The 22,843-nt window shown below is 48.6% G+C and overlaps 1 protein-coding gene across 4 annotated transcripts in view; it reads right to left on the reverse strand.

Annotated features, from left to right (window-relative positions):
• FBH1 (F-box DNA helicase 1) overlaps positions 1-22,843 on the reverse strand; it is a 79,191-nt gene that overhangs the window by 43,534 nt on the left and 12,814 nt on the right. For all 4 annotated transcript variants that reach the window (XM_029615504.1, XM_029615502.1, XM_029615503.1 and 1 more), the window contains exons 3-10: positions 20,605-21,146; positions 20,361-20,491; positions 19,586-19,721; positions 12,340-12,530; positions 11,920-12,030; positions 10,119-10,213; positions 9,075-9,243; positions 8,080-8,293 (exon numbers count right to left, since the gene is read on the reverse strand). In XM_029615504.1, coding sequence (XP_029471364.1) covers positions 8,080-8,293; positions 9,075-9,243; positions 10,119-10,213; positions 11,920-12,030; positions 12,340-12,530; positions 19,586-19,721; positions 20,361-20,491; positions 20,605-21,146 — 1,589 coding nt within the window. The remainder of the gene's footprint in view (positions 1-8,079; positions 8,294-9,074; positions 9,244-10,118; positions 10,214-11,919; positions 12,031-12,339; positions 12,531-19,585; positions 19,722-20,360; positions 20,492-20,604; positions 21,147-22,843) is intronic.

Consider the following 22,843-nt stretch of genomic DNA (forward strand, 5'->3'; position numbering starts at 1 on the left):
CAAGAAAGATAAGATCTGGGGTATTGTCACATGACGTGGAGAAAGTTGTGTGGACTGGCACCAAGACCCAAAAACTTTCCAGACACGGACATAGGATATGGAGGTGGAAGACTTCCTAGCCTTGAGAAGAGTGGAGATAACAGCTTCTGGGTACCCGCGTCTTCTCAATCGGCGCCGCTCAAAAACCAGGCTGCTAGACAGAAGCGATCTCCCTGGTAGAAAAATACTGGGCCCTGTTGGAGAAGGTTCGGCAGATGTCTCAGTCTAAGTGGGCCATCCACTGCTAGGGTTGACCAAGTCTGCAAACCACGGCCGTCGAGGCCACTCCGGAGCTACCAGGATCATGAGCCCCTGGTGACTCTATTCTTCGGAGTACCTTTCCCACTAGGGGCCAAGGCGGAAAGAAGTAAAGCAGGAGGTCCCACGGCCACGGGAGCACTAAGGCATCGACGTCCTCTGCGCCTTGTTGTTCTTCTGCGATTGAAGAAGCGTGGAGCCTTCGCGTTCCTTTCAGTGGCCATCAGATCAAGATAGGGAGTCCCCCATCGCGTGAAGAGGAGTGACACTGCTTCCTGAGACAACTCTCTCTCCCCGGGATCTAAGCGTTAGCGACTAAGAAGTCCGCTGATGCTCTTACAGGATGGGGATATGAAGATAAGCCTCCGTCAAGTCCAAGGACGTGAGGAACTCTCCCCGGTGTACCGCGACAATCACCGAGCGCAGGGTTTCCATCCTGAAGTGTGGTATCTTGAGAGTCCTGTTGACCATCTTGGGAACTACGAAGTAGACGGAATAATGGCCGAACCCTTGTTCCGGTACAGGGAGAATGGCACCCAAATCCAGGAGTCGATCCAGTGTTTGTCGCACTGCGCAGTTTGATGAGACCGCACGGAGAGAAGACAAACCTGTCTCTGAGAGGTCGAGCAAATTCTAAAGCGAAACCGTGCCATAGAATATCCAAGACCCACCGGGTCTGAGGTGATTTTGATCCACTCCTCGTAGAAGAGGTAAAGATGTCCTCCTATCCTGGGAACTGAAGAGTGGACTGGCAACATTTCATTGGGTAGATGTAGCAGAAGCTCCGTGCATAAAGGAGTTCCGAGCCGGTCTCCGGCCTTGAAAGGAATGAGACCTGGACTGCGACCTCGAAGAGGGAGTCCTGTGAGGCACCGGTCTACTCTGACGACAACCCCATTGGCCTCTCAATCGGGTCCGCGTAGTGACGATCTTCCGGCAATTTATGCACCTTATTCTCTCCAAGCGATTTAATGATCTGGTTCAACTCGTCTGGGGCGGACCCAATGTCCCTGTCTGCATCCCCAAGGAGAAGGTCCTGTGACCCAGGGTCCGGCAGATTAGGAGCTAAAGACCCCAAGGAATTAACAGCTGTCCGTCCTGACTGTCCCCTAGAGGGATCCAACACCCCTGATGGCCTGGGGACCTTTGCTGGTATAAGTCCCTCCTCCTGCCATTCAGCCTCCGCTTCTAAAAAAAAAGCTTTGTGCATTATAATCACAAACTTAGAAGAAAAGGCCTGCTGTCTCTTTAAGGTCCCCCCAGGAGAGGGGCCGCATCGGGAGGAGAGGCAGGTTCTAGGTCAGCCGGTTGCACAGGGCTTAAATTAGGTGTAATAAAAGTACAACATCAGTAGGAAAATGAGAATTCCCTTCCCCCATTTGGCCAAGAAACGGGTGCAGCAGGCTGGCTCTCCACATGTGGATACAAAATGGCAATCGAGGCATCGGGAGGGGGGGGGGTGAGGAGTTGCTGGGGGAACGGCAAAGACCTTCTGTGCCCGGCTGCTGCGAGCGGGAGAGAGAAAAAACTGCTCTCTGCTCCTTCCCCCATAAGCTGCCGGTCCTTGTACAGGGTACTGATTAATAAAAAGTAAAAACCTTTCCTCTTTTTCCTTTTCCCCTCCAGACAGCCTAAAGTGACAGAAGGATTTTACTTCTCTGATGAGACCCCTGAGGTATGAGACTTCTCAGGGATGTTAAAGTGACAGAGGAATTTTACTTCTCTGACGAGAGACCTGAGGTATGAGACTACTCAGGGGTCTCCACGGGGAAGGGACTGGACCACCCCTCCCCCCTGCACCCAGCTCCTCATAGGAACAAGAAATTCAGCGCTGCTACCCGTCAGAAACGACCCGCTCTCCCGTTCAGTCAGAGGAATGCCGCGTCTCTGCAACTGTTAGGCTGCCCCGAGGAAGAAACGGCATCTCAGGGCAGCAGGGGGTCGTGGGGGGAGAGGTTGGACCACCAACATTCACCCCTAAGGCAGCTGAAATACTGGCTGTAAAAACAACAAAACATAAGACAGAATGTACAAGACAGATCTGTCACTGAAAACAAAGTTCTGCCTGCAAGTCTCCAGAGAAGCTGAACACAGGCTTTTTTTTTTTTTAAACTTTATAACTATGATTAATCCAAGGAAAGAATTAGAGGAAAACAAAGAATAAAGAAATTCTGTAAACTATCCTAAATGAACTTGGGAACCGAAGGTGCAACTGCCATCTGCTGGAGTCAGAGAAATACTGAAGGTTTACAGAGGGCGCACCAGTTATGAGGGACCGCGATCTCAGTTTTTGCTCTGACTCCATCTGCTGGAAGGGGGACATAACCCACGGTCTGGACTGATCCTGGTACGTACAGGGAACTATTAATTTGATGGGTAACATTTATGTGTTTTCCTTTATTGTTTAGTCTTATCCAGTACTGTTTGTAAAAGTTTTGATTTTTTAATCGTTTATTATGTTATGCATGGTTATATGTGTTTATACATTTGCATATATGTTTCATTTGTGACTATTTGGCCCCTGAAGCACCTCGATAGAGCAAAACACGGCCTGAGTCAGGCTTTTTACTACGAATTATTACCAAACTACCGAGGCTATGCCTCTGGCTGAGGTATGCACCAGGTCTGAGCTTGCCTCCATCAGGAAGGCTGCTGCAGGTTCCACTGTCTCACTGGTATACGTTCCGGAGTTATTTGCCTCTCTCGAGAGCAGCAAGCAGGAACGTGCTACCAGTGCGCAGCAGGAAGCAATCTGCGGTGTCATTGCTGTTGCGAAGGCCTGCTTAAGCATGGATTCCAATCGTCTATCCTGAGTATCCCTTCAATGCAGCCCCTACCTAAATGGGAATCATTTGTTTTGAGACGGCACAGACCACGGTGTCCACTTTCGGGAAATGCAGGCATTCCTTGGTCGCTGGTTCTAGAGGGTATAGGGCTTCCAAGATCCGACCCCCTTTGAAGCTGGCATCCGGGGCATCCCACTCCAGGTCAATCAGTTCCTGGATGGCTTCCATCATTGGGAAGTAGCATGAGGCTTTACGAAGGGACACCAGGATGGGGTTCTTCTTTGGTTCTGCCATCGGGTCCGTGCCTAGAATACCCAGAGTCTTCAGAGTCTGGGAAACAAGGGCTGGTAACTCATCCTTGTGGAAGAAGTGAAGCATGGTTCGGTATGGTTCCAGGCCTGGAGGACTTTCTCCTTCCAGGGAGTCGCCAATATCATCTGAGGTGTCTGGGTCCCTGTCAGGGAAATTCATGGTTAGGCGAGGCATGTCTCGAGGCATCAGAGTAGGACCGGGAGGATCTTGTGCTTCTGGCAGGGGTTGACCCCGGGGCTGATTGCAAGTGAACGAAGGCTTACAGCCCTTGGAAAAATTCTAACCAGGAGAAGGTTCCTGGGTCCATCCATGTTAATCCCAGGGGGAGTCTGCGTAGGAGCCCCTGAGGTGCCCTCTTGTGGAGAAGCCATCTCAGAGATGCATAGATCCAGGAAATCATCATCTGTAGTAGTTCCAGACCCATCCCCAGACAGTGAGGGGGACCAGGCTTTAGTTCCCCCTGGGCTTCCTCGCAATGCTGGCAGAGGCAGGACTCCAGTTCAGGCTGCGTGGCTCTTATGTGGCAGGCTGTGCAAAGAGTGCCTTCTGGTCTTCTTGGGTGCCGGTGCCATTGCCTCTAGCTTCAACGCGCGCATGTAGTTGTAAACGCAGCTGTGCGTGCGGAGTGCGCGTGGCCCAGTTGAGTGCGCGGTTATGCGCACAGCTATGCGCGCGTCTGTATTGGATGCGCACAAGTTAGGCACATCGGCCACCCAGCCTGCCCCGCGCGTACTGCTGGTCAAGAAGGGAAGATGGTGCAGACGCGCCCCCCCCCCCCCCCGCGTGTAAGATGGCGCGCCCCCCGAGGGTCTCCATGTGGACCCCTGCACCGAATCGGGGCCTAGCCCAACCAGGGCTGCTGAACCCGATCTGTGCTCCCTTTTTACCTCGCCGGGAAGGAAATCGAATCGGTACTGCAATCCGAGCCTCGGAGACCGGAGACCTGAATTTAAAGTTTTCTGCTTACCTGGTCTCGGTGCTTACCGATCGAGTGCCAGGATGGTCTCCAGCTGCGGGGGGAGAGGGCTTTACCTTCACCGCCGCGCTCGGTTGTCCACCCGCTGCCTTTCAGCCACTCTGGGGTCTAAGTCCACGCCGGGAACCGGCTACCGGACCAAGGCAAACCTCTGAGGGATATCTGAATCACCTCAGGAATTCTCAACTGGGGGAGGGACCCTTAGGTTTCTCCGCAGGAGAGCGGGGCTCAATCTTCTTTAAGGTAAATTTTCTTTTTCTTCTTTGCTGAAATTGTTAACATTATTCTAGTGTATGGGATAGTGTCCGCATCTGCTAGGAGACGGAGAGATACTGAAGAGCTGAGGTCACTGCAGGGGTATATCTAGAGTGACGTCAGCTTTGAAATCTGACTCCGCATCTGCTAGGAGACGGAGAGATACTGAAGAGTTGAGGTTACTGCAGGGGTATATCTAGAGTGACGTCAGCTTTGAAATCTGACTCCATCTCCCATCTGCTAGGAGACGGAGAGATACTGAAGAGTTGAGGTTACTGCAGGGGTATATCTAGAGTGACGTCAGCTTTGAAATCTGACTCCGTCTCCCATCTGCTAGGAGACGGAGAGATACTGAAGAGCTGAGGTTACTGCAGGGGTATATCTAGAGTGACGTCAGCTTTGAAATCTGACTCCGTCTCCCATCTGCTAGGAGACGGAGAGATACTGAAGAGCTGAGGTCACTGCAGGGGTATATCTAGAGTGACGTCAGCTTTGAAATCTGACTCCGTCTCCCATCTGCTAGGAGACGGAGAGATACTGAAGAGCTGAGGTCACTGCAGGGGTATATCTAGAGTGACGTCAGCTTTGAAATCTGACTCCGTCTCCCATCTGCTAGCAGAAGAGCACGTAACTCACAGGTCCTGAGTCCATCTGACTTCACGCTAGGAAATAACAGTTTTTGCCTTTACAGTCAACTTCTTTTCAAATTCTCTTAGCCTATCTTATCAATGTTTTACATTTAACTTGCCAGTGTTTTTGCTTTTACCTATTTTCTTCAGATGGTTCCTTCTTCCAATTTTTGAAGGACTTTTTTTTGGGGGGAGGGGGGGGGGGGTGGTAAAATCGCCTCTTTCACTGCACCTTTTAAACACGCTGGCAATCGTTTGGCCTTCCTTCCACCTTTCTTAATGTGTGGAATACATCTGGATTGCATTTCTAAGATGGTATTTTTAAATAATGCCCACGCCTCTGGTACACTTTTATCCTTTACAGCTGCACCTTTCATTTTAGTCTTTTTTTCCTATTTTCCTCATTATACCAAAAAGCTTCCCTTTTGAAAGTTTAGTACCAGAGCTGTAGATTTACTTACTGCACCCCTTCCAGTCATTAATTCAAATTTGATCATGTAGGATCACTATTGCCAAGTGGTCCCACCACAGTTATCCCTTTCTCCAAATCCTGTGCTCCACTAAGAATTACCGTATTTTTCGCTCCATAAGATGCACCTAGGATTCAGAGGAGGAAAATTTAAAAAATAATAATAATAATGGTGTGTTAAACCGGCTCTGTTCCTGAGCGTCTGGGCGTGTTATGGAGCAAATTAGGGGAGGGCATAAAAATTTTTTTTGGTCCCCATTTCATTTTCGGGTCTGGGGAGGGCCATTTCTGCCCACTCCCCGGATCAGAAAATGTTTATCGTTCTCTTTGTTAGGAAAAAACCAAAACAAAAAACCCCATCCCAACCCTTTAAAGTTAATTAACTACAACCCCCCACCCTCCTGACCCCCCCAAGACTTGCAAAAAGTCCCTGGTGGTCCAGCAGGGGTGCGGGAGTGATCTCCTGCACTCGGGCCGTCGGCTGCCACTATTCAAAATGGCGCAGATAGCCTTTGCCCTTACGATGTCACATGGGCTACCAGTGCCATTGGTCGGCCCCTGTGACATAGTAAGGGCAAAGGGCTGTCGGCTACCAGTAATCACTTTTGGGGGGGGAAAAAAGTGAGTCTTATGGAGCGAAAAATACGGTAGATCCAAAATAGCTCCATCTCTTGTTAGTTCCTGAACCAATTGTTCCATAAAGCTGTCGTTTATTCCATCCAGGAACTTTATGTCTCTAGCATGTCCTGATGTTACATTTACAGTCAATATTGGGTAACTAATCTCCCATCATTACTGCACTGTCCAATTGGTTATTTTCCCTGATTTCTCTTAGTATTTCATCATCCGTTGTATCATTTTGGTCAGGTGGATGATAGTATACCTCTATCGCTATACTCTTCCCGAACAAACAAGGGATTTCTACCCATAAAGATTCTACTGTGCATTTAATCTCTTGTATGATCTTTATCTTTAGCTGAAATCTTTATCTTGTATGATCTGTAGCTACTCAAGGTCCGAGTAATTGCTGTTAGATTTTTTTTTTGAGCAGTTGCAGGGGAATGAATCCTCCCTGCTGGGGGACCAGAGGTATTTGATTCTCAGGGTCAGTGCAGCCAGAAAAAGTGGGAGTGACTGGACCTCCAGTATCGCCCCAAACAGCAAATAGGTCCACCGGGAAAGGGAGCCTAGGCTGAATCATCAAGGGGCAAGCCCCCCAGGCTCTCAGCAGAGCGAGGAGACAGGGCTGTCTCCATTGGTGACAGAACAGAAAAACAATTGAGATCCTTTTGTATTTAAAAAAATACTTGCTTGATCTTTGAAAAAATCTGAGAAAACCCCAAAAGGAAATAGAAAATTGAGGAAAGAAGGAAACTGCAGGTTCTACTGTCTGAATCTGCTGGAGACAGAGAAATACTGAAGGGATGCAGGGTAGGCTCTGCCCTGATATAGGATACCCTTTCAGTTTTTCTCTGTCTCCATCTGCTGGACAGGAGGCTCAACCCACTGTCTGGACTGATCCGGGTAGGTACAGGGAAGTAGGACCCGTTAGGAAGCAGTTTTATTAAAATACTTCCGTTCTCTTCCTTTTTTATTAAAAAAATAACCAAAACACAAAAAACCAAACACTTTTACCTGAGCTCAGCCAGAGCAAGGCTACCGGACTGAAGGCTCTCAACTGAGGGAGGGACCCAATGGTCTCACCTCAGGAGGCAAGCAATGCTATATAACTGTCTCATCATTCTGCTTTCTTCTATTTCTCTTTTCTTTCCCCCCTCCCGGTAATCCCCAGTAGGGAAATGCATGTCCACCATCCCATGCTACTGATGCAATTAATAGCCACTGCTATTACTAGCAATGGTTACATGGAATAGACTTAGTTTTTGGGTACTTGCCAGGTTCTTATGGCCTGGATTGGCCTCTGTTGGAAACAGGATGCTGGGCTTGATGGACCCTTGGTCTGACCCAGCATGGCAATTTCTTAAGTTCTTACTTGTGTGTAGATGGAGATTACTGGCAGGCTGATATTGGGGCAGGACTATATATCTATGACCATCAGCTTCTATCTCCATTGCCATCTGCTGGCAGAGGTTCCCAACCCACTCTGCCACCAGAGGAAGCAAAAGCTTTCCCAGGATAGGCCAGAGGCCAAAAGAGCGCGAGGCTCACTACTGCGATGCTGCAGATGCATGGAAAAAGCAAGACTGGAGAGGAACCCCACGTGGACGTGTGACACAGGGCATTCTACAAGCTCTGACATAGGTTTTCCATGTCGGGGCTCCGTCTGATGATGTGCAAGGACCACCCATCCTGCTCGCCATCGAAGAATAAGTGAAACGAGAGCCAAACACTCACCAGCTTCTCCTGGTGCTCCACCAGCACCTTCTGCCCGCGGTTATTCTTCTGCCATATGGGAGTATGCTCCGTGCCGATGGCCTCATCCGCCGATGCAAAGAAGGTCTCAAGGGTCTGGGCGACCATCTTTGCTCTGATAAAGCCCGCCTCGCCCTTAGGGAGAACAAAGTTGACCATGTAGGGTGTTATTTTGGAGACCATCTTTTGCCGAAAGCTACAAAGGGAAAAAAAAAAAAAAACACCAAAGGAAGCGTCAGCTTGTTCTGTTCAGTCAGACAAGATCCCAAGTTGGCGCTCTTTGCCTTGCCATTTCCTGGTCAGGACAAAGAAGCGTGGGGAAAAAAAAAAACAGGGGCATCGGCTGAACTGTGCAGCAAGCGGCGAGGGCTGACCGCTCACCCGGGCAGAAATCAGGCTGAGAGAGGCAATCAGAACAGTCAGACCCCCCTACCGGCTTAAGCACACGGCAGCAAAAGCAAAAATGTCCACGCCCGAAGGAGAGCGACACCAGTCCGAAAGCAGGATTGGGACTGGATTGCAGTGTTTTGTCTTTGTGACTACACGACACCTTTCTGAGACAGTGCACAGGGGTGCACAAAAAAAGGCTGTCCTGGGACAAGACATCGGACTGGCTCTACATGTCTCAATCTCTGAAAAGACTATAAAACTCTGGAATACAAAAAAAAAAAAAATATATATATATATATATATATCTTATACACCTGCTCCTTGCAGAGATTTCTCATGTGCTGGGCAAGAGTATCTTCATTCAGTAACAAATATCACATCTCTTCCACGATTCCCGCAGGAGAATAGGCAACATTTCGATGAGAAAGCATTAACCTGTCTCGCCACAGAAATCTGTCCTGAAATTTTACCTAGCGCAGTCAGAGTGCTAAGACAAATTGGCTGGAAGACGTGGGAGAGCCAGAGTCGCACATTTTGCCTCGTTTTTCCCCCAGTGACAAGCAGGGACTGAACCCACCCCCACTTACAGCCTGCCTTTCTGCGCAAAGGCTAGCGCGTGGAAGGTTTTGCACGCCACGTTAGAAGGGAAGGTACGTTTCGCCTGCTCCACTATGGACTTGTTAAACGCCGCATACAGGAACCGGAGTTTGGGTCTTCGCTCTGCATATTTCACCAACGTAAAGGTCTTTCCGGTGCCTGAGAAAGCAAAGTAGAAGTGTACAAAGCCCTTGCAACAATCTTTAGGATCCCTCTAATTCCCTCGTCACTCTCAGTACTTGCTTCGCTCTGCTGGGATTACCTCTGCCTCCCTCCCCTCCCCCTACCCCCCACTGCACCTCCCCCATGGGATAAACTTTCTGTCGAAAACTCACAGAACCTCCGACAACCCCTTCTTGCCAAACTCTAACCTGGCTGCCACTTCCTACCAACACACACCTGCCGGTACAGGGCACATACGTTCCCAGACACCATAGGGAGCCACGGTCCATATCTGTGCCGCTCAGTCAAGGGCTTTCGTTGCAATGGCCAGGTTTAAGGGGCAATAGGTGAAAATCCCGGCAACCGAGCACGAAGGCTTAACGGCACCTGAAAAGGGCTGCTAGAGCGGGACGCCCTCTGCTCAGCAGCGGTAACTGCTGGGCTAGCCGGAGAATTCGGGAAAGAAAATAAAAAAGTGTCACGAAGTCGCAACACTCGGAAGCATGAGCAAAAAAAAAAACAACCCCCGAACCCTGCCCTCCCCATCCCCCCCAGAAAACAGCTGCATCACCCCCTGGTATCTGGACGACAATTCCCACAATCCAAAGCTTCTCGCATCTCTAGCTATAAACAACTTAACCGCTTTGAAGTGCTGAAAAGTGGGAATCAAATAAACCAGCCCGCAGCCCACAACCCTCTCCCTGCCTCCCAGAGATGAACCAAGAGCCCCACCTGCCACGTAGCGCTCGGTATTTTATAAGAACGTACCCAGCAGGGTTTCCTCAGTCCCTCCTCGCGCTATCCCCCCCCCCCCCCCCCAACACTGCCAGAAACCAGTTAGGACCACGAGAGCCCAGTTACCACTGCCTTACCAGCAAATGCCACAATTTTAGCCACGTCCCTTCGACAGATGTCGTGGTTCAGAATCAGGTGCTGCTCGTGGGTCAGTTTGATTTCGGGAGCAGCTCTGGGACGAAAAGAAAGAAAAAGAAATTAGAGCAATGCTACCAGAATTGATGGGGGGGGGGGGGGGGGGTAACACACGACGACGGACGGACGACACATCAACTCTCATCCTACTAGTCTTGGCAACCATCTATTTCTCCAGGTCGGCGCTCTCTCATCTTTTCTTTAACGTTTTCCTGCCACGCCGACATTTTAGTTGTCGGCTGCGTGTAGCAAAAGGTGAAGAGGTACGCAGGCGAGTAAGAGGCTCGGAAGCAGGTTACCAGAATCGGGGCTCAGGGGACAGGCCAATCCCCGTGAGTTACGACCTGCGTCTCTGCTGCTGCGTCACCGCCAGATGCAAACGTCACCCCCCTCTATGTCCCGGCACCACAGGCACCTCTCCCAGGGCTTCTCTGGATTCCCGTCACACGAGAACGTGTGGCCTAGCAGTGGCTACGGCAACGGGCCGAGAACCGGGATTCAAACCCTACTTCTCCCACTGATACTTCTTATGACCTTGGACCCGTCTCCTTAACGCCCGATGGCTCGGGTACCCACTCAGTCTGTAAGCTCTTTGGGGCAGAGACTTTCATCTGAACACTAATAATGCCCCATATGCCTTGAGCATTATTTGGAAAAAAGAGGCTAAAAATCTGACCACCATCATCATCATCTATAACTGGGACACACAACACACATTCTTATCATAGGCATTCAGGCACATCCCCATGCGTTTCCCAAAAGCAACGTACAGGTGACCCATCCGTGCACGCTGCTTGCTAAGATATGTAATAATCAGGTCCTGAATCGCACTATTCTTAAAGGAGCAACGGTTTATACTTGTTGCAAATTAAAACGTGCTAGAAGGGTAAGGACAAGGTTACAAATCTCCAGGTTAGGACCCTTCTTCTCTCTCATAGTGCTCCAGCTCAATGTGATGTGCCCCTTTCAGTCAACGCAGAAGCTAGAAAGTTACTATTGCGTCGTTTTGGTGACTGCCAGGAAAGAAACATTGTAAAAGAAGAAAGCAATTTTAGGTGGAAGAGAGGTTTAGAACATGAGGCCATGATAAGAGGTTTCAGGGGTAGACTTAGCAGTAATGAAGAGGAATGGATGCAGACAGGTAGAGAGTATTAAAAGTCAGAATTCAAAAAAAGGTACGGGACAGAGCTACTTAGAGGATTGTTAACGTGAGGGTAACTGGATTTGGATTTAAATCTGAGCTCAAGGCGAGTTACAAACCCAAGTGCAGCTGGTAGGGTCCCTGTCCCAGGGGGCTTAATCTAAAGTCTGTTCCCTGAGGCGATGGAGGCTGAACTGACTTGCCCAAGGTCATAAAGGAGCATCAGCAGGAGTAGTGGGATTTGAACCCTGGCTTCTGTGGTAGGTAGGAAAAATGGGCCGAGGTAAATGAAACCTGGTGGACAACTGGGTGCAGCGTGCAGAAAGGGAGTCTCGTGTTGGCCCGCCAACAAAATAACAGAGCCAGGCAGTTGGGAGGATGAGATCTTTATCAGCAGCAATGGGACCCTGCAGTGACCACATCTCCACCAGCCACAGCCTGGAGAACCACACGACAACCTCTCTGCTGTGAACTCTTAGGTTCAGTGGGACTTTTTTTTTTTTTATTTCGGGAAGGGGAGCACGTAATAACTGCTGGTAAATAATCTGTGAAACAAGCAGTGACGTCGCGTGACGATACGGCTACGGAGAAGTGCCATATACCTGAAGCCGGCATTTCCGTAAACTGAACGCGACTGCACTGAGCTTGTCCCTCCACAGACAGGGCCGGCATTCTCCAGCAGATTCAAACAATAGAAAACATTATAGTGGATCCTGACAGCAAAAATAAACGACTTAGTACATATTTATCAACAGCACAGAGCTTAGGAAAAGCTCTCTTTTTAAAATTTATTACAGGTTCTTTTTAATCAGAAAATCATCAATTACATAATTCTCTAATATTAGCTCAATATTACAAAGCTTTGCTATACAATTTTCATCTATAGCCAACAGAGGAAAAGTAATCACAGCACGTGCCTAAACATTTCATCTTGGATGATTTTTTAAGCTCGCTGACTTGTGGTTTTGCTAAAGCTGAATTGCTAGCTTACGGTGAATACAGAAGTTGCCGTCCTAAGTCACCTGTTGCTGATATTAATTTCCTTTTCCCTCATGGCAAACAGCAGCGTCGCTATGCAGTACAAAATCTCAGTGACCTCGGACAGCACCAAGGTGGAGCTGGGTCTCCTCAGGCACGCGAGCACCTTCTGGATGTCGGAGACGCTGTCGGAGAACAGAACGATGGTGGCCATCACTGCCCACACGTTCGCCGCCTGCAACACAGATATAGCAAGACAGAAAAGTCAGGGATTTGCTTCCTTGCACAGATCCCGAGTACCACAGCAGGGCTGATCGGTACTCACACAGTCTGCATTCTTCCTTATCGCACCCTACAGAGCAATACCTGGCACTGAATATCAACTATGATTTGAAACGTTTAGAGGGCTTCCTACCCATCCCAGGACGACAGTTAATTGCTTTTGACGTTCTCTCTCTCTCAAAATATTTCAACCAACTTGATCCCCACCCCACCCCCAATCAGTAAGGTTCTGGTGTAAATGTAATTGCTGTAGACTAGGGGTACCTCCATCTTCTGGGAGGGATGAAAAACCCACTTGTCTGGCCTGATCTGGGGTACGCATAGGAAGGACCAATTGCCCCACCCGGTCTGGTTGAAATTCTTCCTCTCTGGTTCTCTATCACTCAAGGAAGATGAACAGAGAAATCTGGCAATGGTAGTTTTGGAAGCTTGAGACCCTTTCTTTGGACCACTCCACAAAACGAAGAGATGATCAGAAAGTCTAAAACCATTTGTGATTTTAAGATAGCAGAGACATGCTCTACGGACGTCCAGTAGCCTAAGCTCACGAGCATTAGATTCAGAAGCTGCCAAATCCGGAAAGGCCGGTAACTCAGACTGATTAACATGGAAAGTGGACACCACTTTCGGGAGAAAGGATGGCACCATTTGCAAAGATACACTAACGTTTGATATTTGAAGAAAAGGATCTCGATGCGGCAGAGTTTGCAATTCTGAAATTCTCCTCGCAGAGCAAATGGCTACTAAGAAACAACCTTTAGAGTCAAATCTTTAAGAGTTGCTCTGCAGATAGGTTCAAACGGAGCCTCACTCAAACCTCGAAGGACCAGATTGAGGTTTCAAGGAGGACAAACTCTCCTCACCGGTGGGCATAAATTCTTGACTCCTCGAATAAACCGGTAAACATCCAGCCTTCCCCTCAAACAAGCAAAAGCTGCCACGTGAACTCTAAGAGTTGAAAGCAAGGCCCTTGACCAGGCCATCCTAAAGGAAAGCAAGACATGTGACACTGAAGCCCGCAATTCCTGTACCCCCCTTAGCCACACACCAGGACTCGAAGCCTTTCCAGACCCGGATGTAAGACAATGAGATAGACTTCTGCCTAGACTGGAGAAGGGTAGTAACTACCATTTCCGGGTACCCTCTCGATCTCAAACGCCTCCTCTCAAAAGCCAAGCCGCTAGACAAAAGTGATCTGCCTGGTCGGAAAATACGGAGCCCTGCCGCAGGAGGTGAGGGAGATGACTGAGCCGCAACGGGTCCTCAACCTCGAGGTTTACCAGATTGGCGAACCATGGGCGGCGCGGCCACTTCGGGGCTACCAGCACCACCTGCCCTGGATGTCTCTCTATCCGCTACAAGACCTTTCCCACCAGCGGCCAAGGAGGGAAAACATATTGAAGAATTCCCTGCGGCCAAGGAAGGACCAGAGCATCTATGCCCTCTGCTCCATATTCCCTTTGTCTGCTGAAAAAACGAGGAGCTTTCGCATTGTGCCATCAGATCGACCTGAGGGTAGCTCCATTTCATGCAAATGAGCTGCATCGCTCTGTCCGACAACTCCCATTCTCCCAGATCGAGGAGCGTGCGACAGATAATCTGCTTGAACATGTCCGACTCCTTAATATGAGACGCTGTTATTTGAACCAGGTGCTGTTCCATCTAAAGGATCAACTCCTGAACTTCCAGAGACATTGAATGGCTCTTGGTGCCCCCTTGTCTATTGATGTAGGCTACAGCTGTCGCATTGTCCGAAAGAACTCACACTGAACACCCCTGAACTAAAGGCTGAAAGGCAAGCAATGCCAAACACACTGCCCTGGCTTCCAAGCGATTAATAGACCAAGAAGCCTCTATGGCCGACCAGAGAGGCTGGCATCTGTAGCAGACTCACCGAATCTGGAACTTCCAAGGCGACCCCCCGCATGAGGTTGGGTGTGTGTGCAGCCACCAAGACAGATTGTCCCTGGCCGAAGGAGAGAGAGGAACAGGCTGGTGAAACTCCGACGACAACGGACTCCACTGAGCCAGAAGAGCCCTCTGAAGGGGACGCATATGAGCAAAGGCCCAAGGCACCAGATCTAATGTGGATGTCATTGAATCAAGGACCTGCAACACATCCCAAGCTCTGGAGACACGCAACTGTGACAAGTGCTGAACCTGAGACTGTAGCGTTTGCGCACTCTCTCTTCCGTCAGAAAGACTCTCCTTGGCTTGTGTCGAAAAACACTCCCAGATACTCCAGAGTTTGAGACGGGACTAGGTGGCTCTTGGCTAAATTCACCACCCAGCCTAACGATCGCAAAGTCCGAAGGACCGCTTGCACTGCTGTACGACAACTGTTCTCTGACTTCGCCCGACTGAGCCAATCATCGAGATAAGGATGTACGAGGACTCCCTGCTGCCGCAATGACCACCATGACTTTGGTGAAGGTATGAGGTGCTGTGGCCAATCCGAACCAGAGCGCCTGAAACTGGATGTGCTGCTCTAAGACCATAAACCTCAAGTAGTGTTGATGATCTCGGCAAATGGGAATGTGGAGATACTCTTCCGTCAAATCCAGTGATGCCAGGAACTCCTGGGTGCGTACCGCCGCTATCACCGACCGCAACGTTTCCATGCGAAAATGGGGAACTTTTAACTCTGCGTTCACATGCTTCAAATCAAGAATGGGCAAAAGGATCCTTCCTTCTTCGGGACTACAAAGTAAATTGAATACCGACCCATTCGGAGTTCATTCCAGAGGCAGCGGGACCACAGCTCCCAAGCACTACAACCTGTGCAAAGTCTCCCGTACTGCTCTGTGCTTCTTCAGCGAGCCACAGGGGGAGATTAGGAACAGGTCACGGACGGGCCGAGCAAATTCTAAAACGTAACCGTCCCTTATCACACTGAGTACCCACTGATCCTGGGTGATTTTGGCCCACCTCCTCGAAAAACCAAGCCAGCCAACCTCCTATAAAAGGAATGGGGAGTGGGTCGGCCTCCCTTCATTGTGTCGATTTGGGACCGGAGGAGCCGGCAGTGATGGGGGCTCTGAAGGGCCGACCACGAGACGAAAAAGACCTCTTTGTCGCCGACTCACTGCACGATTGCTGAAACTTTCGACTGTCCCGAAAAAGCGGCCGTGGGGGAAAACTCCATCTGCCCAGAGGCTTGTCCTCTGGTAAACGAAGCACCTTAGTTTCTCCTAATTGCTTCACGATCTGATCCAACTCCTCGCCAAATAAGAGCCGACCTTTGAACTGTAAAGACGCCAGCTGGGCCTTAGATGAAACGTCTGTGGACCAGTTATGGAGCCATAGGAGGTGCCTTGCGGAAACCACAGCCCCCATAATGCGGGAAGATGTCCGCACCACATCATACAAGGCATCTGCCACAAAAGCTATGGCCGTTTCCAACTGGTCTGCCTGAGCACCTTGCGAACCACCTAACGTTGGATCCTCCTGGGAACGCTGTACCCAGCATAAGCATGCCTGCTGCATGAAGCTGGAACAATTAGCCGCGCGGAGACTCAAAGCCAAGACCTCAAAAATCCGCTTGAGATGGATCTTCAGCTTGCGAACCTGAACATCCTTCAGAGCCGTTGTCCCCGCAACTGGAATGGTCGTTTTCTTTGTGACGGCCGATACCGCAGCATCCACCTTAGGGAGCGCAAACAACTTCAGGGCTTGCTCCGGCAAGGAATAAAGCTTGGCCATGGCCCTAACGACTTTCAATCCCGCGTCCGTGTTATCCCACTCCTGATCCACCAACTGGACTCATGATACGGAAACCCGGAAGGGGGGCGCGCCACGTGCCCTCCAAGACTGGTTCCGCTCCATCCTTGCGAGGGTCATCAGGCTGAGGCTGTAGGCCCAAGCTCCTCCAGAACTTGGAGAATGAGAGGTGCCAATTCCTCCCTGTGGAACAACCGTAGGATCTTGGGGTCATCCCCCTCTGCCGCAGGCCCGGGATCAAGATAGTCACCTTGGCTTGTGTCCGCCGCCCGATCACCGGGAAGTGTTGCCCCCGGGCCGCAGGCATTTTCCTGCGGCACCGTACCAGCCAAATGCAGTACTCTGGCAGTCGCTATACCTTCTTGCAACCCTCCCAGCCTGACTTGAGCCGGACTCTGGCAGTGACCTGACTGGAGCTGAACCAGACGCCCTACACGATGTTAGGTTCCATATTAGGAGCTACCACCCAAGAAAGAGATCTAGGCGTCATAGTAGATAATACATTGAAATCGTCAGCTCAGTGTGCTGCAGCAGTCAAAAAAAGCAAATAAAATGTTAGGAATTATTAGGAAGGGAATGGTTAATAAAACGGAAAATGTCATAATGCCTCTATATCGCTCCATGGTGAGACCACACCTTGAATACTGTGTACAATTCTGGTCGCCGTATCTCAAAAAAGATATAGTTGCAATGGAGAAGGTACAGAGAAGGGCAACCAAAATGATAAAGGGGATGGAACAGCTCCCCTATGAGGAAAGGCTGAAGAGGTTAGGGCTGTTCAGCTTGCAGAAGAGACGGCTGAGGGGGGATATCATAGAGGTCTTTAAGATCATGAGAGGTCTTGAACGAGTAGATGTGACTCGGTTATTTACACTTTCGAATAATAGAAGGACTAGGGGGCATTCCATGAACTTAGCAAGTAGCACATTTAAGACTAATCGGAGAAAATTCTTTTTCACTCAACGCACAATAAATCTCTGGAATTTGTTGCCAGAGGATGTGGTTAGTGCAGTTAGTGTAGCTGGGTTCAAAAAAGGTTTGGATAAGTTCTTGGAAGAGAAGTCCATTAACTGCTATTAATCAAGTTTACTTAGGGAATAGTCACTGCTATTAATTGCATCAGTAGCATGGGATCTTCTAGGTGTTTGGGTAATTGCCAGGTTCTTGTGGCCTGGTTTGGCCTCTGTTGGAAACAGGATGCTGGGCTTGATGGACCCTTGGTCTGACCCAGCATGGCAATTTCTTATGTTCTTATGTTCCATAGGGCGCTAAAAAGACTTTGTGCATAAGCAGCACAAATTTTGGCGAAAACGGAGCCGCAAGCTGTCCGTATCAGCAGGAAGAGGGCCTCGTTCCAGGCAGCCTTCAGAGTCCCTCTGTCCCCAATAGGGCCTGGGTGAACCGGGGAAAGGACCGGAGGGAAATCCCCCTCGGACCCCAAAAGCATGGGCCCAACTGCAGGGGGATCGAAAATGACCGCTCAGAGCTGCAGAAAGAGGAAAGGATGCGACCTTCCTACGTTTGGCAGGCGCTGGAAGCTCCGAGGGTCCCTCCCCTCCCGAGATGCAGGCTGAACAGAGACCGCGGCGATTCAACCACGCGGGAGCCGCTCCACACGCACAGCAGGCCACCCCTTGCCATCTTTGACAAAGAGCTTTTTACAGTTCCATACATGGTCCCAGCCCCCAATAAATCCAAAACCTTCTTCCTTACACCAGAATTTGAGCCATACATTGAAGTTATCAATATGGCTTAGTCTCTCCTTCCCCATTCCATGAACAGGTAACACTTCTGAAAAGGCAATGGTTGTCGCCATGTGACTAATCTGCTTGGATGCTGTTTCTAGCAAGGTCGTTGGTTCCCAGATGGATGATATCAACTTTAGAGTCTTTGCTTTCTTCTTTGATCGCTTTTGACTATCTGAATAGCATTTCTGCCGGTCAATGATCCTGGAAGGCTTTTAACTGCAGTGTTTCCCTCGAAAAGAGTTCCCAAATTAGTGCCTCTGATGACAGACACACCCAACACAATGAGCTTTTTCCTTTGGTTATTGATTGTATTTTTAAACACATCTACACTAACTGAACTAATCACATTCTCTGGCAACAAATTCCAGAGCTTAACTGTGCGCTGAGTGAAAAAGAATTTTCTCTGATTAATCATAAATGTGCTACTTGCTAACTTCATGGAGTGCCCCCTAGTCCTTCTATTATCCAAAAGTGTAAATAACCAATTTGCATTTACCTGCTCTAGACCTCTCATGCTTTTGAAGACCTCTATCATATCCCCGCCCCCCCCCCCCCCGTCTCTTCTCCAAGCTGAACAGCCCTAACCTCTTTAGCCTTTCCTCATAGGCGATCTGTTCCATCCCCTTTATCATTTTGATTGCCCTTCTCTGTACCTTCGCCAGTACAACTATATACTTATGAGATGCGGCGACCAGAACTGTACGCAGTACTCAAGATGCAGTCTCACTATAGAGTGATACAGAAGCATTATAACATTTTCAATTTTATTCACCATTCCCTTCCTAATAATTCCTAACATTGTTTGCTTTTTTGACTGCCGCAGCACACCGAGCCGATTTCAAATGTCCCCACCAGAACTTCACAACCCCCTGGGAGGATAAGGAAATATTCTCTCCAATCTGAATTATTTTTTAGATCTCTCCAGACTATAGGTTTTTCACCATCTTCCATCTGCTGGAGATAGAGAAATACTGAGGGTCTGCAGGTGGTACACTGGGTTATGTAAAGTGTCAGTGACACTTTGGCTCCATCTGCTGGCAGGGATGCAAAACCCACGAGTCTGCACTGATCCAGGTATGTACCCGGAACAGAGACTGTTCTGATAAATTTTGAAATGTAAGGGAAAAATGGTTTTCCTTCTTTCAGGTAAACTATCTGTGATTGCCAGTAATTAATAAATAAATAAATAAATAAATAAATAACTAACTCAGGATTATGTATGACCATGTCTGTACATTTTAAAAATTAACATTGAGCTATAGATTATCTACACAACTACAATGGACTTTTCTCTGTTTTTTTCTATAATTATAAATAAAAAAAAAAAAAAAGGCAGCAAAACTAGTATTCCCTAATTAGGCAGAATCCTACTCAAAGTGAAAGAATCTTAACTGGGATGACTGGATGGGCCATTTTGGTTTTTATCTGCCATCATTTACCGTGTTAATTGTGCTATCTGATCATCACAAAATGTTAGGTTAAAGGAAACATCAAAGTAACTTGTCCTATGAACACAGGATGGAGAATGTATTCACTGTACCCCTGCAGGATTGCTTAGTTCTGGCAGCCTCTGGGTGATGCAGGCTTCAGCCACGACATACAGACGATGGCCCTTTAGACATCTGATCACTGCTTCAGGATCCATGCTTCGGATATACTTGAAAGAAGCTATGAACCTTTAAAGAACACAATAAAATTTAAGCATGCAGAATCATCATAAAATCTATTTGCAAGACTAGCCTTTGTGATTTAGTTAGGAAGGGGGATGGGATTTTCTCCATAAGGAAACAGATGGGAAAAAATTAATCTTGTTTTTTCTTGTATAGTGATAGCATGGTGTGCAAAAGGAACAATTATGTGCTGTGCTGTATTGTTTTTCCTATCTTTCATATAATATAAAGGTTAAACTATTCTGTCCCGAAAGGTGAAACTTGCAGGCAAACACATGCCACTTTTTTTATGCCATTATGCCCTTCAAGCGACTATCATCAAGTGCCACCGATGCAGTTCTAGCTCTACGTAAAAAAGGCCTTTTGGCTGGGCGATGTCAGAGGAGTCAGGAACAGCTATCCAATTTTTTTACAAACAGAGAGTAGGTTGATCCCCCAGTACACAAAACAGCTTACAGCTCAAAAACCGAGCCGTGTGCGATTACAGGGGCACGAAAGGAAAGAGAACAGACTGATTCTTGCTCGAACATTTTCCCTCCGTGGCGACTACGCATATAAAATGCAGATTTTCACCTGCACAGAATAAGCAGAGCTCTGCAGGAGTGACCCAGCTAGCGCCCTAGACTCATGCGAACCCCCACCCACCTTAGCAGGTTCAGCACGCACAGGTCTTCCTGCTTGGTGATGCAGTTCTGGGTGAGAATCCCTTCCACCTTCCGCACAGCCTCTTCCTCCTTCCTCAGGAACCGGTGGTAGAGCTTCTTCCAGGGAACAAACTAGAACGCAAGGACGGTGGAACACTTTCACGACACGAGATTTCTGGGGGAGCCACCCTTCTGCCTTCGGCATCGAACCCTCCCAGAAGTCCTCCCTCCACCACGGCACTTACCAATGGATCACTAACGACGGCTCTCCAGTGCTGACAAACCACACTTATATTCCGATAGAGATCCACCACCGGAAGGAAAGCAAAGATGCGCATCAGGAGCTCATCTGGTAGCTGACTAATGTGCGCTGGAGATTCCAATACAAGACCGGGCGTTCCTAGAAGCCCAGAATACACATCTATAGGCTCATCATCATCATCATCTATAATGGTCCTCAACTCTGAAGATAGTTGGGAGGAGCAGTCCAGCAAGGGTTTCTTTGCATTCCCACCCCACCTAGCCTGCCCCATGTCTTGGCTGCTGTCCCATCTGGAAGAAAAGTGTCTTTTTCCAAACAGCGTGGGCTCTGAAGGGCCCATCTTGGTTTCTTCATCAAACAACTCTGCGCAGTCCAGCTCCAGCAGAAGGCTCCTTTCGCCATCGTCCTGCAGGGCGTCCGTCACCTCGAGCTTCTCAGCACGCTGGCTTTCCATGTCATGGGCGCCCTGTGTCTGGCAAACATGACGTGTAAAGTAATCTGTGATCCTGCTCTGTAAGCCCCGTCCTATCAAAGTCAATCAGAGAAAAGGAGAAGCTTGAATAAGCAGAGAAAACCTGAAATACTAAACACATCCAATGAGAGTAGCAGCACAAGGAAAAACGCTAAAAATAATTCATTTGGCAGACATTCAAACACTATCATTAACATGCCCACTTCCTTATTCCGGTATTTATATAATACATAAAAAGAAAAGGAAAATGAGTTCTTACCTGCTAATTTTCATTCCTGTAGTACCACGGATCAGCCCAGAATGCTGGGTTTATTCATCCCTTCCAGCAGATGGAGACAGAGAAAAACTTGAAGGGCACCCCTGTAAGTAGGATGCACCATCTGCACCCCTTCAGTACAAACAAAATCGAAGCAGAATTAAAGAGGTAACAGGAATCCAAAATTTAAATGGTACAAAATAAGCGCATTTGTGAAATCTTCATCCTGCTATATAGTATGACAGAGAAAAAAAAAAAATTCGATAAACTCTCGAGCAGAATCAAAAAACCGGGCGGGCATCTGGGCTGATCCGTGGTACTACAGGAACGAAAATTAGCAGGTAAGAACCAATTTTCCTTTCCCTGTACGTACCCGGATCAGCCCTTACATGGGGTGGGACCTAGAAAGCCCCTCTCGAAGCACAGCACTGACAAAGCTCTCTGAGCCGGGAGCCCGAACATCCGAACGGTAATGCCGAGCAAAAGGATGCAAAGATTTCCAAGTCGCCATCCTACAGATCTCCTGAGGGGAAATTAACTGACTTTCTGTCCGGGACGGAGCGAATGAGCCTTCAGACCCTCTGGAACGGCTCGCCCGTGACATACGTACGCTGAAGCAATAGCATCCTTCAACCATCGGGCAATAGTAGCCTTGGAAGCTTTATGCAATTTCCTGGGACTGCACCACAAGACAAAAAGGTGATTAGACAGGCGAAAATCATTAGTGACCTCCAAGTAATGGATCAGCGCCCGCCTAACATCCAAACGCTTCAATTCATGAGCATGTGAAGAATTCTGATCCAAATCCGGGAACGCAGGCAACTCAACAGACTGGTTCACGTGAAAAGCCGATACAACCTTAGGCAGGAAGGAGAAATGCCAGAATCGGAAAACCTAAGAAAAGGCTTGCGACAAGATAGAGCCTGAATTTCCAAAACCCTCCGAGCCGAACAGATGGATACCAAAAACACCGTTTTGAGCATACGGTCCTTCAGAGTGACGCACCTGAGCAGTTCAAAAGGAGGTTCACCGGGAAGGGGAGGGGGTGCAAGATAGCGCCCTGTGAGGAGTCGACTGAGTGAGCTGCTCAGCTATGTAAAATTACGTCGCTGTTTTTCCTGAGTTTCCTTCATATTTTCGCTTAAAAATTAAAACAGAATGCCGGGAAAATAAGAGTTTTTCCCTCAATTTCGACAAAATTTATTTATTTATTTGTTGAGTTTTATATACTGTCATTCGGTAAAGCCATCATAACGGTTTACAAAGATTCAACTTGCAATACTTTTAACAATTGAGCAAAAAGTATAACAGGATGCATATTAAACACACGAGAGATCTCCGATTACAACGACATTAACTAGAACTAGCACTACGGATTGCACGAAGGGGTGCCCTTTTGTTGCGCCCCTTCGGCGCGCGACGCCTGATGTTCTGGCACCGTTTAACGGTCCAGCGCTGTCAACAGTGATGTCAGCGGGGGGGGGGGGGGGGGGG

The sequence above is a fragment of the Rhinatrema bivittatum genome, chromosome 9, assembly GCF_901001135.1.
Source record: "Rhinatrema bivittatum chromosome 9, aRhiBiv1.1, whole genome shotgun sequence".
Lineage (NCBI taxonomy): Eukaryota > Metazoa > Chordata > Amphibia > Gymnophiona > Rhinatrematidae > Rhinatrema > Rhinatrema bivittatum.